This window comes from Salmo trutta, chromosome 25 (genome assembly GCF_901001165.1).
Source record: "Salmo trutta chromosome 25, fSalTru1.1, whole genome shotgun sequence".
Classification (NCBI taxonomy): domain Eukaryota; kingdom Metazoa; phylum Chordata; class Actinopteri; order Salmoniformes; family Salmonidae; genus Salmo; species Salmo trutta.
The window spans coordinates 2,750,971-2,776,127 of NC_042981.1; the positions used below are offsets into that span (position 1 = coordinate 2,750,971).

General features: G+C 41.1%; 3 protein-coding genes across 5 annotated transcripts; 2 read left to right on the plus strand and 1 right to left on the minus strand.

Annotated features, from left to right (window-relative positions):
• Positions 1-402: 402 nt before the first annotated feature.
• Positions 403-9,568, minus strand: nenf (neudesin neurotrophic factor). 3 transcript variants are annotated; one of them, XM_029712665.1, is made up of 5 exons: positions 9,516-9,568; positions 8,890-9,150; positions 8,479-8,539; positions 6,429-6,532; positions 403-990 (listed from the first exon to the last, which is right to left on the minus strand). In XM_029712665.1, the coding sequence occupies exons 2-5, from the start codon at positions 9,031-9,033 to the stop codon at positions 814-816; spliced, it is 486 nt and encodes a 161-aa protein (XP_029568525.1). In that variant the 5' UTR covers positions 9,034-9,150; positions 9,516-9,568; the 3' UTR covers positions 403-813. The 3 variants fall into 3 exon arrangements, with proteins under 3 accessions (XP_029568525.1, XP_029568522.1, XP_029568524.1); XM_029712662.1 differs by lacking the exon at positions 9,516-9,568 and adding an exon at positions 9,353-9,509; XM_029712664.1 differs by lacking the exon at positions 9,516-9,568 and adding an exon at positions 9,268-9,358.
• Positions 9,569-11,915: 2,347 nt separating this feature from the next.
• Positions 11,916-20,027, plus strand: pacc1 (proton activated chloride channel 1). Its single transcript, XM_029712657.1, has 8 exons — positions 11,916-12,178; positions 12,520-12,625; positions 15,769-15,978; positions 16,291-16,445; positions 16,978-17,120; positions 18,500-18,641; positions 18,890-19,000; positions 19,181-20,027. The coding sequence occupies exons 1-8, from the start codon at positions 12,143-12,145 to the stop codon at positions 19,385-19,387; spliced, it is 1,110 nt and encodes a 369-aa protein (XP_029568517.1). The 5' UTR covers positions 11,916-12,142; the 3' UTR covers positions 19,388-20,027.
• LOC115161842 (zinc finger protein 84) lies at positions 19,906-21,285 on the plus strand. Its single transcript, XM_029712654.1, has 2 exons — positions 19,906-21,013; positions 21,077-21,285. The coding sequence occupies exons 1-2, from the start codon at positions 19,935-19,937 to the stop codon at positions 21,210-21,212; spliced, it is 1,215 nt and encodes a 404-aa protein (XP_029568514.1). The 5' UTR covers positions 19,906-19,934; the 3' UTR covers positions 21,213-21,285.
• Positions 21,286-25,157: the final 3,872 nt, after the last annotated feature.

A 25,157-nucleotide genomic window follows, 5' to 3' on the forward strand; every position in this document is an offset into this window, starting at 1 on the left:
AAACTACCTGTCCTATCCAGGTGGAAACTACCTGTCCTATCCAGGAGGAAACTACCTGTCCTATCCAGGTGGAAACTACCTGTCCTATCCAGGAGGAAACTACCTGTCCTATCCAGGAGGAAGCTACCTGTCCTATCCAGGTGGAAACTACCTGTCCTATCCAGGAGGAAACTGAAATTACTTGTCCTATCCAGGAGGAAACTACCTGTCCTATCCAGGAGGAAATGCAAAAATGAGCCAACAAACCTTTGGCTCCAACTATTTAAATAATAATAATAATAATAATAATGTTTTAAACTACTTTAACATTAAATTAATGGTATGTGCAGCTTCATAGCTAATTTAACCAATTACAATTATTTAAATTATCAATGGAAAACATTCAGTCCTTAAAAATGTAAATACATTTTATAAAGTTTATTTGACTAACAACATAGTAACAAACATTCCATGTTTTTATTGACGTCAACATACAATGGATATCTTAAAGTACACCTCTTTTTTAAAGATATAAATATGGTCTCCAAATAAAAGTAAAGAAATTACAGCTGAAACACATGGCTGCTTATCTCTTGGTAAGGCCACCCTTTATTGGGCTTCATCAGAGAACATCCAGACATGCCGTCCTATCAAATTGTTCTGACTGGGAATTCATAATCATTTTTCAATCATGAGCTTAATGTATGCAATCATGAGCAAATTGAGGATCACACTGTATTGAATCTTTATGGTCTCAAAAGGTTTTGGCGTACCAAAATATATCAGAGCAAAAAAATAATTAAAATAAAATAAAATAAAAAAAACTAATTTGGATTAGAACTCGTCTCTCATGTTAAAGTGAGGTTGGTCTTCTGGTTTGAAGTCCTCATTGGGGCTACCATCCTGGTTGAGGATGCGTATGGCGGTGTAGCCTACAATAGGGTACTTTGTCTTGTACGTGCCCTCAAATACACTCTCAAGGGATTGGAGCTGCTCTTCAGTAAGGCCCGTCTGAAAGAGAGGAGGAAGAAAAAGAACAAGAGACACCCATTTCATTACTAAGAGAATACTAACGGGGGAAAAAATGGGTTTTCTATGGGTTCTTTGTGGAACCTTTTCTGAAGAACCAAAAAGGGTTCGATGGGAGTTAAACATCTACACAGGTTCTTTGCAGACCAGAGCAGGGGCATCATCCCCCCCCCAAGGATTTACATTTTTAAAAAAAATATTTACTGCATTTCAACACAATTGAAAAACAAAAAAAAATGCAGTTTTGGAGAACAGCAAAAACAAGCAACGTCGACTCTAGCCATTATCACCTTGATGCTATAGTTCCAATCACCTCAGTCAACGAGGGGACTTAACATTCTACAAACATGTCATATAAGAATTAGCTGCCTGCTACGCACAAGCTCAACACCGGGATTAAAACTCTAGTTAAGTTTCATGTCAACAGTTACCTAGCCATGCCATCTACTACAGACATTTTTACCTTGTCCAGCCATCCATTTAACTGTCCCCTTTAGGACGCTGCACCCCTTCCCCTTTAGGACGCTGCACCCCTTCCCCTTCATGATACTGCACCCCTTCCCCTTTAGGACGCTGCACCCCTTCCCCTTCATGATACTGCACCCCTTCCCCTTCATGACGCTGCACCCCTTCCCCTTCATGATGCTGCACCCCTTCCCCTTTATGATGCTGCACCCCTTCCCCTTTATGATGCTGCACCCCTTCCCCTTTATGATGCTGCACCCCTTCATGACGCTGCACCCCTTCCCCTTTATGATGCTGCACCCCTTCCCCTTTATGACGCTGCACCCCTTCCCCTTTATGACGCTGCACCCCTTCCCCTTTATGATGCTGCACCCCTTTATGATACTGCACCCCTTCCCCTTTATGATGCTGCACCCCTTCATGATACTGCACCCCTTCCCCTTCATGACGCTGCACCCCTTCCCCTTCATGACGCTGCACCCCTTCCCCTTTATGATGCTGCACCCCTTCATGATACTGCACCCCTTCCCCTTTATGATGCTGCACCCCTTCCCCTTCATGACGCTGCACCCCTTCCCCTTCATGATGCTGCACCCCTTCATGATACTGCACCCCTTCCCCTTCATGATACTGCACCCCTTCCCCTTCATGACGCTGCACCCCTTTGATACTGCACCCCTTCCCCTTTATGATGCTGCACCCCTTCCCCTTCATGATACTGCACCCCTTCCCCTTCATGATACTGCACCCCTTCCCCTTTATGATGCTGCACCCCTTCCCCTTTATGATGCTGCACCCCTTCCCCTTCATGATACTGCACCCCTTCCCCTTTATGATGCTGCACCCCTTCCCCTTCATGATGCTGCACCCCTTCCCCTTCATGATGCTGCACCCCTTCCCCTTCATGATGCTGCACCACTTCCCCTTTATGATGCTGCACCCCTTCCCCTTCATGATGCTGCACCCCTTCCCCTTCATGATGCTGCACCCCTTCCCCTTCATGATGCTGCACCCCTTTATGACGCTGCACCCCTTCCCCTTTATGATGCTGCACCCCTTCCCCTTCATGACGCTGCACCCCTTTATGATACTGCACCCCTTCCCCTTCATGATGCTGCACCCCTTCCCCTTCATGACGCTGCACCCCTTTATGATACTGCACCCCTTCCCCTTTATGATGCTGCACCCCTTCCCCTTCATGATGCTGCACCCCTTCCCCTTCATGACGCTGCACCCCTTTATGATACTGCACCCCTTCCCCTTTATGATGCTGCACCCCTTCCCTTCATGACGCTGCACCCCTTCCCCTTCATGATGCTGCACCCCTTCCCCTTCATGACGCTGCACCCCTTCCCCTTCATGATGCTGCACCCCTTCCCCTTCATGATACTGCACCCCTTCCCCTTCATGATGCTGCACCCCTTCCCCTTCATGACGCTGCACCCCTTCCCCTTCATGATGCTGCACCACTTCCCCTTCATGATACTGTACCCCTTCCCCTTTTATGACGCTGCACCCCTTCCCCTTCATGATACTGCACCCCTTCCCCTTTATGACGCTGCACCCCTTCCCCTTTATGACGCTGCACCCCTTCCCCTTCATGATGCTGCACCACTTCCCCTTCATGATACTGTACCCCTTCCCCTTCATGATGCTGCACCCCTTCCCCTTCATGATGCTGCACCCCTTCCCCTTCATGACGCTGTACCCCTTTATGATGCTGCACCCCTTCCCCTTCATGATGCTGCACCCCTTCCCCTTCATGACGCTGCACCCCTTTATGATGCTGCACCCCTTCCCCTTCATGATGCTGCACCCCTTTATGATGCTGCACCCCTTCCCCTTCATGATGCTGCACCCCTTCCCCTTCATGACGCTGCACCCCTTCCCCTTCATGATGCTGCACCCCTTCCCCTTCATGACGCTGCACCCCTTCCCCTTCATGATACTGCACCCCTTCCCCTTCATGACGCTGCACCCCTTCCCCTTCATGATGCTGCACCACTTCCCCTTCATGATACTGTACCCCTTCCCCTTTATGACGCTGCACCCCTTCCCCTTCATGATACTGCACCCCTTCCCCTTTATGACGCTGCACCCCTTCCCCTTTATGACGCTGCACCCCTTCCCCTTCATGATGCTGCACCACTTCCCCTTCATGATACTGTACCCCTTCCCCTTCATGATGCTGCACCCCTTCCCCTTCATGATGCTGCACCCCTTCCCCTTCATGACGCTGTACCCCTTTATGATGCTGCACCCCTTCCCCTTCATGATGCTGCACCCCTTCCCCTTCATGACGCTGCACCCCTTTATGATGCTGCACCCCTTCCCCTTCATGATGCTGCACCCCTTTATGATGCTGCACCCCTTCCCCTTCATGATGCTGCACCCCTTCCCCTTCATGACGCTGCACCCCTTCCCCTTCATGATGCTGCACCCCTTCCCCTTCATGACGCTGCACCCCTTCCCCTTCATGATACTGCACCCCTTCCCCTTCATGACGCTGCACCCCTTCCCCTTCATGACGCTGCACCCCTTCCCCTTCATGACGCTGCACCCCTTTATGATGCTGCACCCCTTCCCCTTCATGATGCTGCACCCCTTCCCCTTCATGATGCTGCACCCCTTCCCCTTCATGATGCTGCACCCCTTCCCCTTCATGATGCTGCACCACTTCCCCTTCATGATGCTGCACCCCTTCCCCTTCATGATGCTGCACCACTTCCCCTTCATGATGCTGCACCCCTTCCCCTTCATGACGCTGCACCCCTTCCCCTTCATGATGCTGCACCCCTTCCCCTTCATGATGCTGCACCCCTTCCCCTTCATGATGCTGCACCCCTTCCCCTTCATGATGCTGCACCCCTTCATGACGCTGCACCCCTTCCCCTTCATGATGCTGCACCCCTTCCCCTTCATGATGCTGCACCCCTTCCCCTTTATGACGCTGCACCCCTTCCCCTTCATGATGCTGCACCACTTCCCCTTCATGATGCTGCACCCCTTCCCCTTCATGATGCTGCACCCCTTCCCCTTTATGACGCTGCACCCCTTCATGATACTGCACCACTTCCCCTTCATGATGCTGCACCCCTTCATGATACTGCACCCCTTCCCCTTCATGACGCTGCACCCCTTCCCCTTCATGATGCTGCACCCCTTCCCCTTTATGACGCTGCACCCCTTCATGATACTGCACCACTTCCCCTTCATGATGCTGCACCCCTTTATGACGCTGCACCACTTCCCCTTCATGATACTGCACCCCTTCATGACGCTGCACCCCTTTATGACGCTGCACCCCTTCCCCTTCATGACGCTGCACCCCTTCATGACGCTGCACCCCTTTATGATGCTGCACCCCTTCCCCTTCATGACGCTGCACCCCTTCCCCTTTATGACGCTGCACCCCTTCCCCTTTATGATGCTGCACCCCTTCATGATGCTGCACCCCTTCCCCTTTATGATGCTGCACCCCTTTATGACGCTGCACCCCTTCCCCTTCATGACGCTGCACCCCTTCATGACGCTGCACCCCTTCCCCTTCATGATGCTGCACCCCTTCCCCTTCATGATGCTGCACCCCTTCCCCTTCATGACGCTGCACCCCTTCCCCTTCATGATGCTGCACCCCTTCCCCTTCATGATGCTGCACCCCTTCCCCTTCATGACGCTGCACCCCTTCCCCTTCATGACGCTGCACCCCTTCCCCTTCATGACGCTGCACCCCTTCCCCTTCATGACGCTGCACCCCTTCCCCTTTATGACGCTGCACCCCTTCCCCTTCATGACGCTGCACCCCTTCCCCTTCATGACGCTGCACCCCTTCCCCTTTATGACGCTGCACCCCTTCCCCTTTATGACGCTGCACCCCTTCCCCTTCATGACGCTGCACCCCTTCATGACGCTGCACCCCTTTATGATGCTGCACCCCTTCCCCTTCATGACGCTGCACCCCTTCCCCTTTATGACGCTGCACCCCTTCCCCTTTATGATGCTGCACCCCTTCATGATGCTGCACCCCTTCCCCTTTATGATGCTGCACCCCTTTATGACGCTGCACCCCTTCCCCTTCATGACGCTGCACCCCTTCATGACGCTGCACCCCTTCCCCTTCATGATGCTGCACCCCTTCCCCTTCATGACGCTGCACCCCTTCCCCTTTATGACGCTGCACCCCTTCCCCTTTATGATGCTGCACCCCTTCATGATGCTGCACCCCTTCCCCTTTATGATGCTGCACCCCTTTATGACGCTGCACCCCTTCCCCTTCATGACGCTGCACCCCTTCATGACGCTGCACCCCTTCCCCTTCATGATGCTGCACCCCTTCCCCTTCATGATGCTGCACCCCTTCCCCTTCATGACGCTGCACCCCTTCCCCTTCATGACGCTGCACCCCTTCCCCTTCATGACGCTGCACCCCTTCCCCTTCATGACGCTGCACCCCTTCCCCTTTATGATGCTGCACCCCTTCATGATACTGCACCCCTTCCCCTTCATGACGCTGCACCCCTTCATGACGCTGTACCCCTTCCCCTTCATGACGCTGCACCACTTCCCCTTCATGATGCTGCACCCCTTCCCCTTCATGATGCTGCACCCCTTCCCCTTCATGATGCTGCACCACTTCCCCATCATGATGCTGCACCCCTTCCCCTTCATGATGCTGCACCCCTTCCCCTTCATGATGCTGCACCCCTTCCCCTTCATGATGCTGCACCACTTCCCCTTCATGACGCTGCACCCCTTTATGATGCTGCACCCCTTCCCCTTCATGATACTGCACCACTTCCCCTTTATGATGCTGCACCCCTTCCCCTTCATGACGCTGCACCACTTCCCCTTCATGATGCTGCACCACTTCCCCTTCATGATGCTGCACCACTTCCCCTTTATGATACTGCACCACTTCCCCAGCCCAACCGTTTGTTTTCTTGTCCTTTACTCACAGTGTCAGAAGTCAGATCAGCTGGCTCAAGGGACATTTTGGCCACAGCCCTTGTGCAGTCCTTTCCAACCAAGGCATTGTATGGTCCATCTTTCCCATAGAACTCTACAATGATAAACTGTATTAGTCCCACTGTAATAACAGCTCCTCAGTACTTACAGCTGTTACATATTTGCAGTTTGTGTGGGCCTCACATCGAAACCCCCTTACCCTCTTCCCCTGTTATCTATCTTGTTATTTCCAATGTAATTACCAGGATTGGAGTCAATTCTATTTAAATTCCAGACAATTCAGGAAGTACACTGAAATTCAAACTCGAATTCCAATTCTCTTCAATGGGTTTTCAAGTAGAAAAATGTGGAATTGGAATTTGGTTAACTTTATGAATTGACTGCAATTGAAATGGAATCGACCCCAACCCTGGTAATTACACAGCCTCCTATGTAGATACCAGTGACTGTGAATAGAGGTCGACCGATTAATCGGCATGATTAATTAGGGCCGATTTCAAGTTTTCATGACAATCGGTAATCTGCCTGTTTGGACGCCGATTATTGCCGATTACATTGCAATCCTCGAGGAGACTGCGTGGCAGGCTGACTACCTGTTATGCGAGTACAGCAAGGAGCCAAGTTAAGTTGCTAGCTAGCATTAAACTTATAAAAAAAACTATCAATCTTCACATAATCACTAGTTAACTACACATGGTTGATGATATTACTAGGTTAACTAGCTTGTCCTGCGTTGCATATAATCAATGCGGTGGCTGTTAATTTATCATCGAATCACAGCCTACTTCACCTAACGGGTGATGATTTAACAAAAGCGCATTCGAGAAAAAAGCACAATCGTTGCACAAATGTACCTAACCATAAACATCAATGCCTTTCTTAAATTCATGTTAGCAGGCAATATTAACTAGGGAAATTGTGTCACTTCTCTTGCGTTCAGTGTAAGCAGAGTCAGGGTATATGTAACAGTTTGGGTCGCCTGGCTCGTTGGGAAACTGTGTTTCTTCCTAACAAAGACCGTCATTAATTTGCCAGTATTTTACATAATTATGACATAACATTGAAGGTTGTGCAATGTAACAGGAATATTTAGACTTATGGATGCCACCCGTTAGATAAAATACGTAACGGTTCCATATTTCACTGAAAGAATAAACGTTTTGTTTTTCGAAATTATAGTTTCCGGATTTTACCATATTACTGACCAAAGGCTCGTATTTCTGTGTCTTTATTATAATTAAGTCTATGATTTGATATTTGATAGAACAGTCTGACTGAGCGGTGGTAGGCAGCAGCAGGCTCGTAAGCGTTCATTCAAACCTTACTGCGTTTGCCAGCAGCTCTTAGCAATGCTTGAGGCACAGCGCTGTTCATGACTTCAAGCCTATCAACTCCCGAGATTAGGCTGGCAATACTGAAGTACCTATTAGAACATCCAATAGTCAAAGGTATATGAAATACAAATGGTATAGAGAGAAATAGTCGAAGCGTCATAATTCCTATTATAACTACAACCTAGAACTTCTTAACTGGGAATATTGAACCACCAGCTTTCATATGTTCTGAGCAAGGAACTTAAACGTTAGCTTTTTTACATGGCACATATTGCACTTTTACTTTCTTCTCCAACAGTGTTTTTTGAATTATTTAAAAACCAAATTGAACATGTTTCATTATTTATTTGAGACTAAATAGATTTTATTTATGTAATATATTAAGTTAAAATAAAAAGGTTCATTGTTCATTTAGTATTTTTATTTATATATATATAAAAATAAAAATAAATCGGCCGACTAATAGGTATAGGCTTATTTTGGTCCTCCAATAATTGGTATCGGCGTTGAAAAATAATACTCGGTCGACCTCTAATTGCGAAGGATCATTCATTCAGCATTGACACATAACTTTATCTTGTCTCTTTATACTGTCCTGAACTACTGTGATATCATTGGGACGTCATCATCATCATCATCATCATCACGCCACACTAGCAGTCTGTGGAGTCAGATAACTTATCACCCCAACACTTTGTGTATTTACCTTTCCCCTTGGTTACATCAAACACCACTCCTTTTATGGCCATGTAAATGGGATGCCCTTCCTAAAACACAGCAACAGTTACATTATGACTTTTATTTTTTTTAGATCAATTAGCATTATCAGTGATAAAGAAAACGATGTCATTGTGTTGGCTGACCCCACCCTCACGCTGATAGTCCATAACATTTACATATACCAAGACGAGCTATTCATACTACCATTAACCTACTATAGACTAGTCCTGCTGTAGACTAGTCCTGCTGTAGTGAAGATCACGGGTTAGTTACACCCATAGCTCTGGTCCATGGCGTTAGTGCGTGTTCCTCCGCTACAACTAGTGAAGGGACGCGACCTAACGCCGTGGACCAGAGCTAGCCTACCCACAGACCTATATAATAAACAAGTCGTTACCTCACTCCCGTCGTGCATTTTTAAATCTTCCTCTGTGAACAGTCGGACAGGTTTTGAGGCTGGTTTGTGTTTTAGTTTAACATCGTCTGCCAAACTCAACACGAGAAGGACAAATGTGATAAAAAGTTGCACTGGTGTTACCATGGTTGCCTGGCTATATAAGTCTCAACAACATTAATAAATAATAATAATTCCGATGTCCTCTTCTAAGGAGATCATTTGCTTCCTAGTTCCGGTTTTGTCTCTGTCGCTCTAACTGCCCTAAGAAACAAAGAAATGAGTCCGTGAACACAAGTAGGCTACTAGAGAAGAAAGTGAAATGAAAGTTTAAGGTAAAGTTAATCCATGTCCCTAGATAAATATTAGATTTTCCTTAACGTTTAGTAGATGGATCATGTGGTTTCTGATGCTGCCGGCGGCTGACAGTGCTGTGTGCATGTGATAGTCGGGTCAAATTGGTTACCTCTCTTAAAACTGTTCTGGGACCAGTTAACACTTCCACAAAATCCAATAAACAGTTACCGAGAGGGGGAAAAATAAAACTGATAAAAGTGCCCTGTCATCAGTTAAACAGTTAAGGGCAATGCCTACCACTCCTCTACCAATAGACGAGAAAAATAGATTACCGTGTTCTCCTGGCAGTAGGATATAATACTGGCAACACCGTCGCGGATTTTCTTTCCTCAAAATAAGAGTCCCTCTACAAAGACGTACTAAACTTTGGGAATATCGTTATTTATTTATTTTAATCTAGTGCAGAGGTTGTAATATTAGAATAGGGCACAAGGTGCAATTTCGAAATTGGGTAGATGTTCTCCAATGATGTTCCCCCGAGCGAAACCGTTTGGGAACCACTCTAGTGCAGTACAACCATTTTTTTCACAGCATTACAAACACCTTTAGACATTTTTTAATTTGTATTGATAATTAACTTAAATGTAATAACTTTGTTTATAAGTAAGTAACTTAAATATATATAGTATTATTTATACTAAGATTTCTTTAGAAAGTTTACACCAATATTGGTACCCTTGTTTATTCCATGTGTAACTCTGTGTTGTTGTTTTGTGTCGCACTGCTGTGCTTTATCTTGGCCAGGTCGCAGTTGTAAATGAGAACTTGTTCTAAACTAGCCTACCTGGTTAAATAAAGGTGAAATAAAATAAAACATGTAAAAATATGTTGAAAACTATTGTGTAGTGCTCTTAAGCCAGTTCCAATGTGTTTTTACATTTGTTCCCCTCAAATCAGGACCTGATTTAGACCTGGGACACCAAGGGGGTGCAATTAATTATCAGGTAGCTCCAAACTTTTCCCCTCATCAGTCTATACACAATAGCCCATAATGAAAAAGCGAAAACTGTTTTTTACATTTTAGCAAATGTAATAAACATTTAAAACAGAAATACCTTATTTACATACAGTGGCAAGAAAAAGTATGTGAACCCTTTGGAATGACCTGGATTTCTGCATAAATTGGTCATCAAATTTGATCTGATCTTCATCTAAGTCACAACAATAGACAAACACAGTGTGTTTAAACAGCTTAGGGCTGTTGTCCTGTTGGAAGGTGAACCTTCGTCCTAGTCTGAGGTCCATAGCTCTCTGGAGCAGGTTTTTATCAAGGATCTCTGTACTTTGCTCTGTTCATCTTTGCCTCGATCCTGACTAGTCTCCCAGTCCCTGCCGCTGAAAAACATCCCCACAGCATGATGCTGCCACCACCATGCTTCACCGAAGGGATGGTGCCAGGTTTCCTCCAGACTTGACGCTTGGCATTCAGGCCAAAGAGTTCAATCTTGGTTTCATCAGACTAGAGAATCTTGTTTCTCATGGTCTGAGAGTATTTAGGTGCCTTTTGGCAAACTCCAAGTGGGCTGTCATGTGCCTTTTACTGAGGAGTGGCTTCCGTCTGTCCACTCTACCATAAAGGCCTGATTGGTGGAGTGCTGCAGAGATGGTTGTCCTTCTGGAAGGTTTTCCTATCCCTACAGAGGAACTCTGGAGCTCTATCAGAGTGACCATTGGGTTCTTGGTCACCTCCCTGACCAAGGCCCTTCTTCCCCGATTGCTCAGTTTGGCCGAGCGGCCAGCTCTAGGAAGAGTCTTGGTGGTTCCAAACTTCTTCCATTTAAGAATGATGGAGGACACTGTGTTCTTGTGGACCTTCAATGCTTCAGAAATGTTTTGGTACCCTTCCCCAGATTTGTGCCTCTACACAATCCTGTCTTGGAGCTCTACGGACAATTCCTTTGACTTCATTGCTTGGTTTTTGCTCTGACATGCACTGTCAACTGTGGGACCTTGTATAGACAGGTCTGTGCCTTTCCAAATCATATCAAATCAATTGAATTTACCACAGGTGGACTCCAATCAAGTTGTAGAAACATCTCAAGGATGATCAATGGAAACAGGATGCACCTGAGCTCAATTTCGAGCCTCATAGCAAAGGGTCTGAATACTTACAGTACCAGTCAAAAGTTTGGACACACCTACTCATTCAAGGGTTTTCTTTATTTTTTAATATTTTCTACATTGTAGAATAATAGTGAAGACATCAACACTATGAAATAACACATATGGAATCATGTAGTAAACAAAAAAGTGTTAAACAAATCAAAATATATTTAACATTTTAGATTCTTCAAAGTAGCCACCCATTGCCTTGATGACAGCTTTGCACACATTCTCTCAACCAGCTTCACCTGGAATGATTTTCCAACAGTCTTGAAGGAGTTCCCACATATGCTGAGCACTTGATGAAATGAAATGACACCATATATAGACTTTACAGACCCCATTTTTACATTGCCACAAAGAAACATTTGTTTTTCAATATAAGCCCAATATTGGCAACATGGTCTTAAAATAACATTTAACTCTTTTTTGTTATTTTTTAGATAAATTCCTTCTTGCATTTGTTTATAAGCACAATAAAATTCGACATTAATTAAAATGTAATATCTTTTTAATGAGTTATCCACCTTGCAATGTTTTGCAATGCGGGCTTTTATTTTGAAAGTTTCCTCATTACCATAGGAAAGTGACGACATCGCCAGTGCTCGTAGTAGAATATATGTGTTTTTTTACTGCTTTAACTACGCATGAACGAATCCACCGGTTTAATATCTCTACCTAAGTGAGAGCCACACGATGAGAATATTATATTAAGAATAAAAATGGATCATTTATAATATCCGGAGTTTTAATGAACTATATAGTAAATCGAAGTATTCTTTGAAGACGAATCAGAATGCTTCAGAAGGAGACCTCCCGGTCATACCACGAAGTAAGTTCTGTTATGGCCACTGACGGATTTTAATTCATTATTGATTTCATATTATTATCAATTACTTTACAATCGTATCTATCTGTATTGATCGATCACTTTTCAGGAAGTTGGGGGGAAAAACATTGGGACTTCTCTAGGAGGTGATCCTCGTATAGAAACAATATCATGTGACTTACAGCTGACTTTTAAGACGTTTGCTTTTACAATTACAGTAGGGTACTTGGAAGTCTACAGATCTACCTGATCTGAAAGTGGAAGACACTGTGTACTTTATATACACTGATACTTTGTGTTAAATCAACCATTAATAATATAAATCTGTACCGTATTTGATACAGTTCAATGACGAGGAAGAACTTCAAACCCCAGACTTCTACCAAGACAATGACGGTGCCAACGGTGGCCTGGAGGAGCCAGAAGAATCCATTGCTAGTGTTCTACCAGGTTCTATTTTTTTTTTTATTACTATAATCAATTGTATTTTATATTCTATTCTATCCTATTATAGTCTATTATAGTCTATTATATTCTATCCTATTATATTCTATCCTATTATAGTCTATTATATTCTATCCTATTATAGTCTATTATATTCTATCCTATTATAGTCTAGTATATTATATTATATCCTATTATAGTCTATTATATCCTATCCTATTATAGTCTATTATATTCTATCCTATTATAGTCTAGTCTAGTATATTCTATCCTATTATAGTCTATTATATTCTATCCTATTATAGTCTATTATATTCTATCCTATTATAGTCTATTATATTCTATCCTATTATAGTCTAGTATATTCTATCCTATTATAGTCTATTATATTCTATCCTATTATAGTCTATTATATTCTATCCTATTATAGTCTATTATATTCTATCCTATTATAGTCTATTATATTCTATCCTATTATAGTCTATTATATTCTATCCTATTATAGTCTATTATATTCTATCCTATTATAGTATATCTACCTATTATAGTCTATTATATTCTATCCTATTTATGTCTATTATATTCTATCCTATATCGGTCATATATTCTATCCTATTATAGTCTATTATAGTCTATTATATTCTATTCTATTATAGTCTATTATATTCTATCCTATTATAGTCTATTATACTCTATCCTATTATAGTCTAGTATATTCTATCCTATTATAGTCTATTATATTCTATCCTATTATAGTCTATTATATTCTATCCTATTATAGTCTATTATATTCTATTCTATTATAGTCTATTATATTCTATCCTATTATAGTCTATTATAGTCTATTATATTCTATCCTATTATAGTCTATTATAGTCTAGTCTATTCTATCCTATTATAGTCTATTATATTCTATCCTATTATAGTCTAGTCTATTATATTCTATCCTATTATAGTCTATTATATTCTATCCTATTATAGTCTATTATATTCTAACCTATTATAGTCTATTATAGTCTATTATATTCTATCCTATTATAGTCTATTATATTCTATCCTATTATAGTCTATTCTATTCTATCCTATTATAGTCTATTATATTCTATCCTATTATAGTCTATTATATTCTATCCTATTATAGTCTATTATATTCTATCCTATTATAGTCTATTATAGTCTATTATAGTCTATTATATTCTATCCTATTATAGTCTATTATATTCTATTCTATTCTATTATAGTCTATTCTATTATAGTCTATTATATTCTATCCTATTATAGTCTATTATATTCTATCCTATTATAGTCTATTATATTCTATCCTATTATAGTCTATTATATTCTATCCTATTATAGTCTATTATATTCTATCCTATTATAGTCTAGTCTAGTATATTCTATCCTATTATAGTCTATTATATTCTATCCTATTATAGTCTATTATATTCTATCCTATTATAGTCTAGTATATTCTATCCTATTATAGTCTATTATATTCTATCCTATTATAGTCTATTATATTCTATCCTATTATAGTCTATTATATTCTATCCTATTATAGTCTATTATAGTCTATTATATTCTATCCTATTATAGTCTATTATATTCTATCCTATTATAGTCTATTATACTCTATCCTATTATAGTCTAGTATATTCTATCCTATTATAGTCTATTATATTCTATCCTATTATAGTCTATTATATTCTATCCTATTATAGTCTATTATATTCTATTCTATTATAGTCTATTATATTCTATCCTATTATAGTCTATTATAGTCTATTATATTCTATCCTATTATAGTCTATTATAGTCTAGTCTATTCTATCCTATTATAGTCTATTATATTCTATCCTATTATAGTCTAGTCTATTATATTCTATCCTATTATAGTCTATTATATTCTATCCTATTATAGTCTATTATATTCTATCCTATTATAGTCTATTCTATTCTATCCTATTATAGTCTATTATATTCTATCCTATTATAGTCTATTATATTCTATCCTATTATAGTCTATTATATTCTATCCTATTATAGTCTATTATATTCTATCCTATTATAGTCTATTATATTCTATCCTATTATAGTCTAGTCTAGTATATTCTATCCTATTATAGTCTATTATATTCTATCCTATTATAGTCTATTATATTCTATCCTATTATAGTCTATTATATTCTATCCTATTATAGTCTATTATAGTCTATTATAGTCTATTATATTCTATCCTATTATAGTCTATTATATTCTATTCTATTCTATTCTATTATAGTCTATTATATTCTATCCTATTATAGTCTATTATATTCTATCCTATTATAGTCTATTATATTCTATCCTATTATAGTCTATTATATTCTATCCTATTATAGTCTATTATATTCTATCCTATTATAGTCTATTATAGTCTATTATATTCTATCCTATTATAGTCTATTATATTCTATTCTATTCTATTCTATTATATTCTATCCTATTATAGTCTATTATAGTCTATTATATTCTATCCTATTATAGTCTATTATATTCTATCCTATTATAGTCTATTATATTCTATCCTATTATAGTCTATTATATTCTATCCTATTATAGTCTATTATATTCTATCCTATTATAGTCTATTATATTCTATCCTATTATAGTCTATTATATTCTATCCTATTATAGTCTAGTCTAGTATATTCTATCCTATTATAGTCTATTATATTCTATCCTATTATAGTCTATTATATTCTATCCTATTATAGTCTATTATATTCTATCCTATTATAGTCTATTATATTCTATCCTATTATAGTCTGTTATAGTCTATTATAGTCTAGTATATTCTAGTCTATTATAGTCTATTATAGTCTATTATAGTCTATTATATTCTAGTCTATTATAGTCTATTATATTCTATCCTATTATAGTCTATTATATAATATTCTATTATAGTCTAGTCTATTCTATCCTATTATAGTCTGTTCTATCCTATTATAGTATATTCCCCAAAAATAACATTGTAAAGACTACTGTAATATTCATATTATCTCTATTTTATTACCTATAATATGTAATTCATGTATTGATTAACAATCTTTCCTTACCATTTAATTATCATTTTATCATGTTGGCCTTTATTTACCTTATTATTCCAGAGGAAGACATAGTGAACAGCAATCCATTGACATTATTCAACAAGGCCTGTCTGAAGAACGTGTTCACTGTCTTGCTGCTGTTCATCTACCTGGTGCTGACTGCTGTGGCCGTATTCCTGGCCTATCAAACCATCACGGACTTCATGGAGAAGCTCAGTCACCCTGTCATGTCTGTCACATACAAGGAGGTGGATGTCTTTTCTCCCCCAGGTTGGTGGACCTGCTCCTAAGTACAGATCTAGGAACAGCCTTCCTCAATCCTAACCTTAAACATTAGTGTGTGTGGGGGGGTACAAAAACTGACCCTAGATCAGCGATCAGTGTTTAATAAAGGTCTCAATTAAACAGGTTTTATTTTTTACAATACTGATCAGAGAGAATATAGTTTTTTAAACATACTTTTTTTTTTTAACAGAATATAATGCTTATATTTATCTTTTTTTTGAGAGAACAAGTTCAATTTGATTTAATTCTTAGTTTTCTTGATGAAACTTTTATTTTCTTGTCCTTGTTTGTGAGCAGGCATCGCCCTGTACCCTGGTACAGCTCAGCTGCTGAGCTGTAAACACCACTTCCACGCCCACATCCCACCGCTGGTCACCCCAGGGAAGCCCCAGCCAGGAGACTGTGTCATGGAGGAAGTGACCTACACTGGCCCCTACACCAACCACACCGTGGTGACAACCATACTATTATAGAGTCCCTACACCAACCACACTGTGGTGACAACAACACGTCTATAAATAGAACACGGCAACATTTCTTCTAAGCATTTTCATTCATTCATTGGTTGCTTGCTTGGATGATTGGTTGATTGGTCGGTTGGTCGATTGGTTGATTGGTCGGTTGATTAGTTGGTTGATTGGTCGGTTGATTGGTTGGTTGATTGGTTGGTTGATTGGTTGGTCGGTTGGTTGATTGGTCGGTGATTGGTTGATTGGTTGATTGGTTGGTTTATTGGTTGGTTGATTGGTCGGTTGGTTGGTTGATTGGTCGGTTGGTTGATTGTTTGGTTGATTGGTCGGTTGGTTGATTGGTCGGTTGGTTGATTGCTTATTAATCTCTCATGGACAGGGTACGTAACATAATGGTATTTGACGGAGTTATGCAGTATTTTAGTTCTGGGTTTCTGAGATTGGTTGGTTGGTTGGTTCAGTCAGCCATTCAGTCATTCATTTAATACATTAATTCCTCTCCTGGTTGTTGTAGAAGCAAGCCTTGGTGGTCAGCGGTCCAACAGATGTCAGAAACAGAGAGTTGATCTTCCTGCAGTTCAGTCAGAACGAGACAGAAGAGGATTTTAGTGCCATCACATACATGCTCTTCGACAAATACAACGACCTGTCCAGAAGGTAATGCACTGGCCCAGTTTAATACAACGACCTGTCCAGAAGGTAAAGCACTGGCCCAGTTTAATACAACGACCTGTCCAGAAGGTAAAGCACTGGCCCAGTTTAATACAACGACCTGTCCAGAAGGTAATGCACTGGCCCAGTTTAATACAACGACCTGTCCAGAAGGTAAAGCACTGCCCAGTTTAATACAACGACCTGTCCAGAAGGTAAAGCACTGGCCCAGTTTAATACAACGACCTGTCCAGAAGGTAATGCACTGGCCCAGTTTAATACAACGACCTGTCCAGAAGGTAATGCACTGGCCCAGTTTAATACAACGACCTGTCCAGAAGGTAAAGCACTGGCCCAGTTTAATACAACGACCTGTCCAGAAGGTAAAGCACTGGCCCAGTTTAATACAACGACCTGTCCAGAAGGTAAAGCACTGGCCCAGTTTAATACAACGACCTGTCCAGAAGGTAAAGCACTGGTCCAGTTTAATACAACGACCTGTCCAGAAGGTAATGCACTGGCCCAGTTTAATACAACGACCTGTCCAGAAGGTAAATCACTGGCCCAGTTTAATACAACGACCTGTCCAGAAGGTAATGCACTGGCCCAGTTTAATACAACGACCTGTCCAGAAGGTAATCACTGGCCCAGTTTGTTCGTTTAGAGCGCAGGTTTCAAACTTAATCCCTGGAGGGCCGAGTGTCTGCAGGTTTTTTCACTCCCCCTTGTACTTGATAGATCAATTAAGGTAATTGATTAGTTAGGAACTCCTCTCACCTCCTCTTATCTAGGTCTTGATTGGGCATGAATAACAAACACCAGCACAAACTCAGCCCTCTAGGAATGGAGTTTAAAATCCCTGGTTTAGAGTAATAGAGTTTAAAATCCCTGGTTTAGAGGAATAGTTTTAAATCCCTGGTTTAGAGTAATAGAGTTTAAAATCCCTGGTTTAGAGGAATAGTTTTAAATCCCTGGTTTAGAGTAATAGAGTTTAAAATCCCTGGTTTAGAGTAATAGAGTTTTAAATCCCTGGTTTATAGTGGAATAGAGTTTTAAATCCCTGGTTTAGAGTGGAATAGAGTTTTAAAATCCCTGGTTTAGAGTAATAGAGTTTAAAATCCCTGGTTTAGAGTAATAGAGTTTAAAATCCCTGGTTTAGAGTAATAGAGTTTTAAATCCCTGGTTTAGAGTAATATAGTTTTAAATCCCTGGTTTAGAGTAATAAAGTTTTAAAATCCCTGGTTTAGAGTAATAGAGTTTTAAATCCCTGGTTTAGAGTAATAGAGTTTTAAAATCCCTGGTTTAGAGTGTAATATAGTGAAACCTCAGTGTAATGATATGTGCGTATAACAACAACCATTTTTGCCCTGTACCTCCTGTTATAGCGTGGATAAATCAGGGTTCATGCAGGACTGTGAGAAGAACTACTCCATGGTAACGTTCTCTGGAGGCTTCAGGACCTGGGTCAAGATGTCACTGGTCAAGACGTCTGGGAAGAAAAACGAATCCATGGAGTTCCGGCAAGAGGTCAGTAATATCGTTTGTAAACATTCAGATTTCCTTAAAATGTTGTCTATTTTTTTTTATAAGATTAGCAAAATTATTAATTTTAGTATCTACTTTAGCAGAAAACATACAACATGTTACACAAAAAAAAAGACATTTTCCTTGACATGTTTCCTAGTTGTAGTTGTCATTATTTTGTCCCCCTAATTGAGTACAACATGTTTTCTACCTCATGACGAAGTTATAACAAAGTTGTCTGTTCTTGTCAGTCCAGTGTGGTCAAATATAATGACAAGAGGCCAGTATCAGAGCAAAAAGCCATTCAGCTTTTCTTTGTCGCGTTTGAATGGAGGGATCCCTTTGTACAAGAAGTCAGAGATGTAAGCGAACACATTCATAGTATCACATTATCATAGTATCTGTTCAATTTTTTTTCTATATTCTGTTTTATTCTAGTTTCTCTTATTCTACTCTGCTCGTGCAGTTCTTTCTCCTATCTCAGCTCTGTGGAATAAGCCTATCGCTAACAGTGAAATATTTGCCCCGTGTTTCCTCCACAGATTGTGACAGCCAATCCGTGGAACACCGTGGCCATCCTGTGCGGTGTGTTCATGGCTCTGTTCAAGGCTGCTAACTTTGCCAGTTTTAGTGTGAAATGGGTCATCAAAATTCGTAAGAGGCATCTGAGGAACAGAAACAGGGAGCTGACCACATCCTCTCAGAGATACACAGTAACTAATACTGATATTAATAGAATAGGAGAATAACTTTTTTTTTTTTTCTCCCCGTCAACGAACTTCTTTCAACCATTCAATGAGACACTTGCTTTGAACTGCATATATTGCCCTAGGTTATGGGCAGCCGTTTTTTTTTAAATGTTGTTTTGGGATCATCACATCAGATTTCGTATGTTTTTTAAGTATTGATGAGATTGTAACGTATATGATTTTAGACAACTCAACTAAAAGGTCAAATTCACAATGATTTTTTTTTGGTTTCTTTATAACATAAGTCATATGTAGCATTTCAAAATGTGACTGTGGAAATAGGATTGTAAAATGTATTTATGAATGTTATGAAAGTTGTTTCTGATACCATCAACAACTGACATGAACTTTAAGCCAAAGGGAACTTCCTCAGTTTACCTTCCGTAACATTCTTAAAATCTGAGTTTCAATTGAGCAGCGAGATGTTTTAAAACGTGTTTAAAATTTTTTTTTTTTAGAATAACTTCAATTCTTAAGTATCTTATCACCTCTAAATTACTGGATATTTGATGTATATACTGTATATTAAAAAAATGTAAAGGGAACAATGAGTAATGCTTACCAAATGTGGACCATGATGCAATTGCTTATTTGTTTGTTTTTCCGTTGTTTGTTTCCTTTTTTATTTTTTTTTTACAAAGAATGGGTGAATCTAGAACGAAGGAGTCAATCTCACTGGATGACTCATACAACTGAACAACTGACTCATACGGCTGAACAACAGACTCATACGACTGAACAACGAACTCATACGACTGAACAACAGACTCATACGGCTGAACAATGGACTCATACGGCTGAACAACGGACTCATACGGCTGAACAACTGACTCATACGACTGAACAACTGACTCATACGACTGAACAACTGACTCATACGACTGAACAACTGACTCATACGGCTGAACAACGGACTCATACTGCTGAACAACGGACTCATACGGCTGAACAACGGACTCATACGGCTGAACAACTGACTAATACGGCTGAACAACGGACTCGTATGTCTGAACAACCGACTCGTACGGCTGAACAACAGACTCGTACGGACACACAACTGACTCATACGGCCGAACAACGGACTCATACGACTAAACAACTGACTCGTACGGCTGAGCAACTGACTCATACGGCTGAACAACGGACTCATATGGCTGAACAACGGACTCATACGGCCAAACAACTGACTCATACGGCCGAACAACTGACTCATACGGCTGAACAACGGACTCATACGACTGAACAATGGACTCATACGGCTGAACAACTGACTCATACGGCTGAACAACTGACTCATACGGCTGAACAACGGACTCATACGGCTGAACAACGGACTCATACGACTGAACAACGGACTCATGCGGCTGAACAACGGACTCATACGACTGAACAACGGACTCATACGGCTGAACAACGGACTCATACGGCTGAACAACGGACTCATACGGCCGAACAACGGACTCATACGGCCGAACAACTGACTCATACGGCTGAACAACGGACTCATACGGCTGAACAACGGACTCATACGGCTGAACAACGGACTCATACGGCTGAACAACGGACTCATACGGCTGAACAACTGACTCATACGGCTGAACAACGGACTCATACGGCTGAACAACGGACTCATATGGCTGAACAACGGACTCATACGGCTGAACAACGGACTCATACGACTGAACAACTGACTGCTACTGAACCCAGAGTAATAGTCTACTACTGTTTTCTTTGCTTCTACACACTAGGCGAATATTTACGAATACCACCTCATCCTGCTTGTTGCTTTCTACGTTATTTACACATCTTGGAAAAACTGGACTGATCAACAAGGACCTGGGATTTACTTGAAATTGTGTAGAGCTTTTTACTGTGAAATAAAACCATTTGCTGTGCAATTGATTGTGTTTAGTCACTTTCTATGACCATGTGCTACCGAATCCACTATAATAATCCGCAAAACATACCTGCAACTGTACCTACATCAACGTTATGGCCTTCATTCATAAGCAGTCAGTTGTTGGTTAACGAATGATTTATATACAGTATATACTAGATGACTATTGGGGGGGGGCACTGTTGAAGCCACCGTGCCTCCATCTTGGAACTCCCCCACCATTGTAACAAGTATTTAGGAATCTTTAGAAATCCATTTATGAATGTCTACGTTTATCTTTGCCACATTTCTTCTATTACAGACACCTTAATACATACAGTCGTGGCCAAAACTTTGGAGAATGACACAAATATTAATTTTCACAAAGTCTGCTGCCTCAGTTTGTATGATGGCAATTCGCATATAGTCAAGAATGTTATGAAGAGTGATCAGATGAATTGCAATTAATTGCAAAGTCCCTCTTTGCCATGCAAATGAATTGAATCACCCAAAAACATTTCCACTGCATTTCAGCCCTGCCACAAAAGGACCAGCTGACATCATGTCAGTGATTCTCTCGTTAACACAGGTGTGAGTGTTGACAAGGACAAGGCTGGAGATCACTCTGTCATGCTGATTGAGTTCAAATAACAGACTGGAAGCTTCAAAAGGAGGGTGGTGCTTGGAATCATTGTTCTTCCTCTATCAACCATGGTTACCTGCAAGGAAACACGCACCGTCATCATTGCTTTGCACAAAAAGGGCTTCACAGGCAAGGATATTGCTGCCAGTAAGATTGCACCTAAATCAACCATTTATCGGATAATGAAGAACTTCAAGGAGAGTGGTTCAATTGTTGTGAAGAAGGCTTCAGGGCACCCAAGAAAGTCCAGCAAGCGCCAGGACCGTCTCCTAAAGTTGATTCAGCTGCGGGATCGGGGCACCACCAGTACAGAGCTTGCTCAGGAATGGCAGCAGGCAGGTGTGAGTGCATCTGCACGCACAGTGAGGCGAAGACTTTTGGAGGATGGCCTGGTGTCAAGAAGGGCAGCAAAGAAGCCACTTCTCTCCAGGAAAAACATCAGAGACAGACTGATATTCTGCAAAAGGTACAGGGATTGGACTGCTGAGGACTGGGGTAAAGTCACTTTCTCTGATGAATCCCCTTTCCGATTGTTTGGGGCATCCGGAAAAAAGCTTGTCCGGAGAAGACAAGGTGAGCGCTACCATCAGTCCTGTGTCATGCCAACAGTAAAGCATCCTGAGACCATTCATGTGTGGGGTTGCTTCTCAGCCAAGGGAGTGGGCTCACTCACAATTTTGCCTAAGAACACAGCAATGAATAAAGAATGGTACCAACACATCCTCCGAGAGCAACTTCTCCCAACCATCCAGGAACAGTTTGGTGACGAACAAAGCCTTTTCTAGCATGATGGAGCACCTTGCCATAAGGCAAAAGTGATAACTAAGTGGCTCGGGGAACAAAACATCGATATTTTGGGGCCATGGCCAGGAAACTCCCCAGACCTTAATCCCATTGAGAACTTGTGGTCAATCCTCAAGAGGCGGGTGGACAAACAAAACCCCACAAATTCTGACAAACTCCAAGCATTGATTATGCAAGAATGGGCTGCCATCAGTCAGGATGGGGCCCAGAAGTTAATTGACAACATGCCAGGGCGGATTGCAGAGGTCTTGAAAAAGAAGGGTCAACACTGCAAATATTGACTCTTTGCATCATTTTACATTTACATTTTAGTCATTTAGCAGACACTCTTATCCAGAGCGACTTACAGTAGTGAATGCATCCATTTCATTTCAATGCATTTTTTTTTGTACTGGCCCCCCGTGGGAATCGAACCCACAACCCTGGCATTGCAAACACCATGCTCTACCAACTGAGCCACAGGGAAGGCATCAACTTCATGTAATAGTCAATAAAAGCCTTTGACACTTATGAAATGCTTGTAATTATACTTCAGTATTCCATAGTAACATCTGATAAAAATATCTAAAGACAACGAAGCAGCAAACTTTGTGGAAATTAATATTTGTGTCATTCTCAAAACTTTTGGCCACGACTGTAATTAAAAACATGTAATTTAGTTCTTGAAAATGTTTTATTGAAATAATTCGGAATTCCATTTATTTCTATGGAGGACTGATCCTACTGGAGAGTACCAATATGGCCGACCGGTGGCTTCAATCAAATCAAATTTATTTATATAGCCCTTCGTATATCAGCTGAAATCTCAAAGTGCTGTACAGAAACCCAGCCTAAAACCCCAAACAGCAAGCAATGCATGTGAAAGAGGCACGGTGGCTAGGAAAAACTCCCTAGGAAAAACTCCCTAGAAAGGCCAAAAACCTAAGAAGAAACCTAGAGAGGAACCAGGCTATGAGGGGTGGCCAGTCCTCTTCTGGCTGTGCCGGGTGGATATTATAACAGAACATGGTCAAGATGTTAAAATGTTCATAAATGACCAGCATGGTCAAATAATAATAATCATAGTAGTTGTCGAGGGTGCAACAAGCACGTCCGGTGAACAGGTCAGGGTTCCGTAGCCGCAGGCAGAACAGTTGAAACTAGAGCAGCAGCATGGCCAGGTGGACTGGGTACAGCAAGGAGTCATCATGCCAGGTAGTCCCGAGGCATGGTCCTAGGGCTCAGGTCCTCCGAGAGAAAGAAAGAAAGAGAGAAAGAGAGAATTAGAGAGAGCATATTTAAATTCACACAGGACACCGGATAAGACAAGAGAATACTCCAGATGAAACAGACTGACCCTAGCCCCCCGGCACATAAACTACTGCAGCATAAATCCCATCAGTACCCTGGGTTGGGGAGTAACAGATTACATGTAATCCGTTACATGTTGTTAACTGTAATCCGTTACGTTACCAACAAAATATTGTAATCAGATTACAGATACTTTTGAAAAACTAGATGATTACTTCGAGGATTATTTTTAAACTGAGAGGATTTTTGCTAAAAATATTTTGACACTATTCTCCGTTTTCTCAATGACATTCAAATCAGCATTGAAAAAAGGCGCAAGTTTAAGTTTGTTCCACCTGAGCGAGTCTGACCACCAATCAGAGACCACTACGATGACACACCAAATGATAACCACCAATCAGAGACCACTAAATGATGACACACCAAATGATGACCACCAATCAGAGACCACTATGATGACCCACCAAATGTGTTTGATGGATCGCGGGAAAAGAGCTGGAATAGGTTTTTGTAGGCTACAGTCCAAGCTATGTCTTCCAATGGTGAGACTGCTGTCAGCATCCAAAGATTATCCAATTTGAATAAACGCTTGGAGGTAAAGGATGACAGCAGTGTTGTAGTCTACAGCGATACGGATATCACTTATTATTAATATCTACATAGCGCATTGATGTGAATCACACTGTTGCTCTCCCATTTAGCTATTTGCGCCTTACTGATTGAGGTTTTTGTGGCTGATCACAAATCTGAATGTGTATTTGAACCCAATAATGGTTGAATTCAAGAAGTTTAAGCTGCCTATGAAATCATTGTTTTTGGAACCAGTGGACAGTCAGTGAAAAATGTGCTCTTCCAACAGCTGCATAGTGTGGGATCCCAGCCTACGCAATAAAAGTGGGGCTTTTATTGATCAATCTAATTCATGCTGATAAAACAAATAAATCCATAGGCCTAATGGACACATGATGAAACTCACTCCTGATAGACTTAAAGGGGCAATCTGGAGATGATACATCTATTTTTGGATTTATAAATTATATATAAAGAACCAGTCAAATGTTTTGATACAGCTACTCATTCCAGGGTTTTTCTTTATTTGTTTTACTATTTTCTACATTGTAGAATAATAGTGAAGACATCAAAACTATGAAATAACA

Bases quoted from the DNA above. Each gene is read 5' to 3' on its own strand.
- LOC115161842 (XM_029712654.1), top strand. From the start codon at position 19,935: ATGAGTAATGCTTACCAAATGTGGACCATGATGCAATTGCTTATTTGT. The intron at 21,014-21,076 runs GACTCATATGGC...GACTGAACAACT, and splicing joins ACTCATACGGCTGAACAACG to GACTGCTACTGAACCCAGAG.
- pacc1 (XM_029712657.1), top strand. From the start codon at position 12,143: ATGCTTCAGAAGGAGACCTCCCGGTCATACCACGAA. The intron at 12,626-15,768 runs GTTCTATTTTTT...TTATTATTCCAG, and splicing joins CATTGCTAGTGTTCTACCAG to AGGAAGACATAGTGAACAGC. The intron at 17,121-18,499 runs GTAATGCACTGG...CTCCTGTTATAG, and splicing joins TACAACGACCTGTCCAGAAG to CGTGGATAAATCAGGGTTCA.
- nenf (XM_029712665.1), bottom strand. From the start codon at position 9,033: ATGGTAACACCAGTGCAACTTTTTATCACATTTGTCCTTCTCGTGTTG. The intron at 8,540-8,889 runs GTAACGACTTGT...GCTGTGTTTTAG, and splicing joins AAATGCACGACGGGAGTGAG to GAAGGGCATCCCATTTACAT. The intron at 991-6,428 runs GTGAGTAAAGGA...CCTCTCTTTCAG, and splicing joins CTGATCTGACTTCTGACACT to ACGGGCCTTACTGAAGAGCA.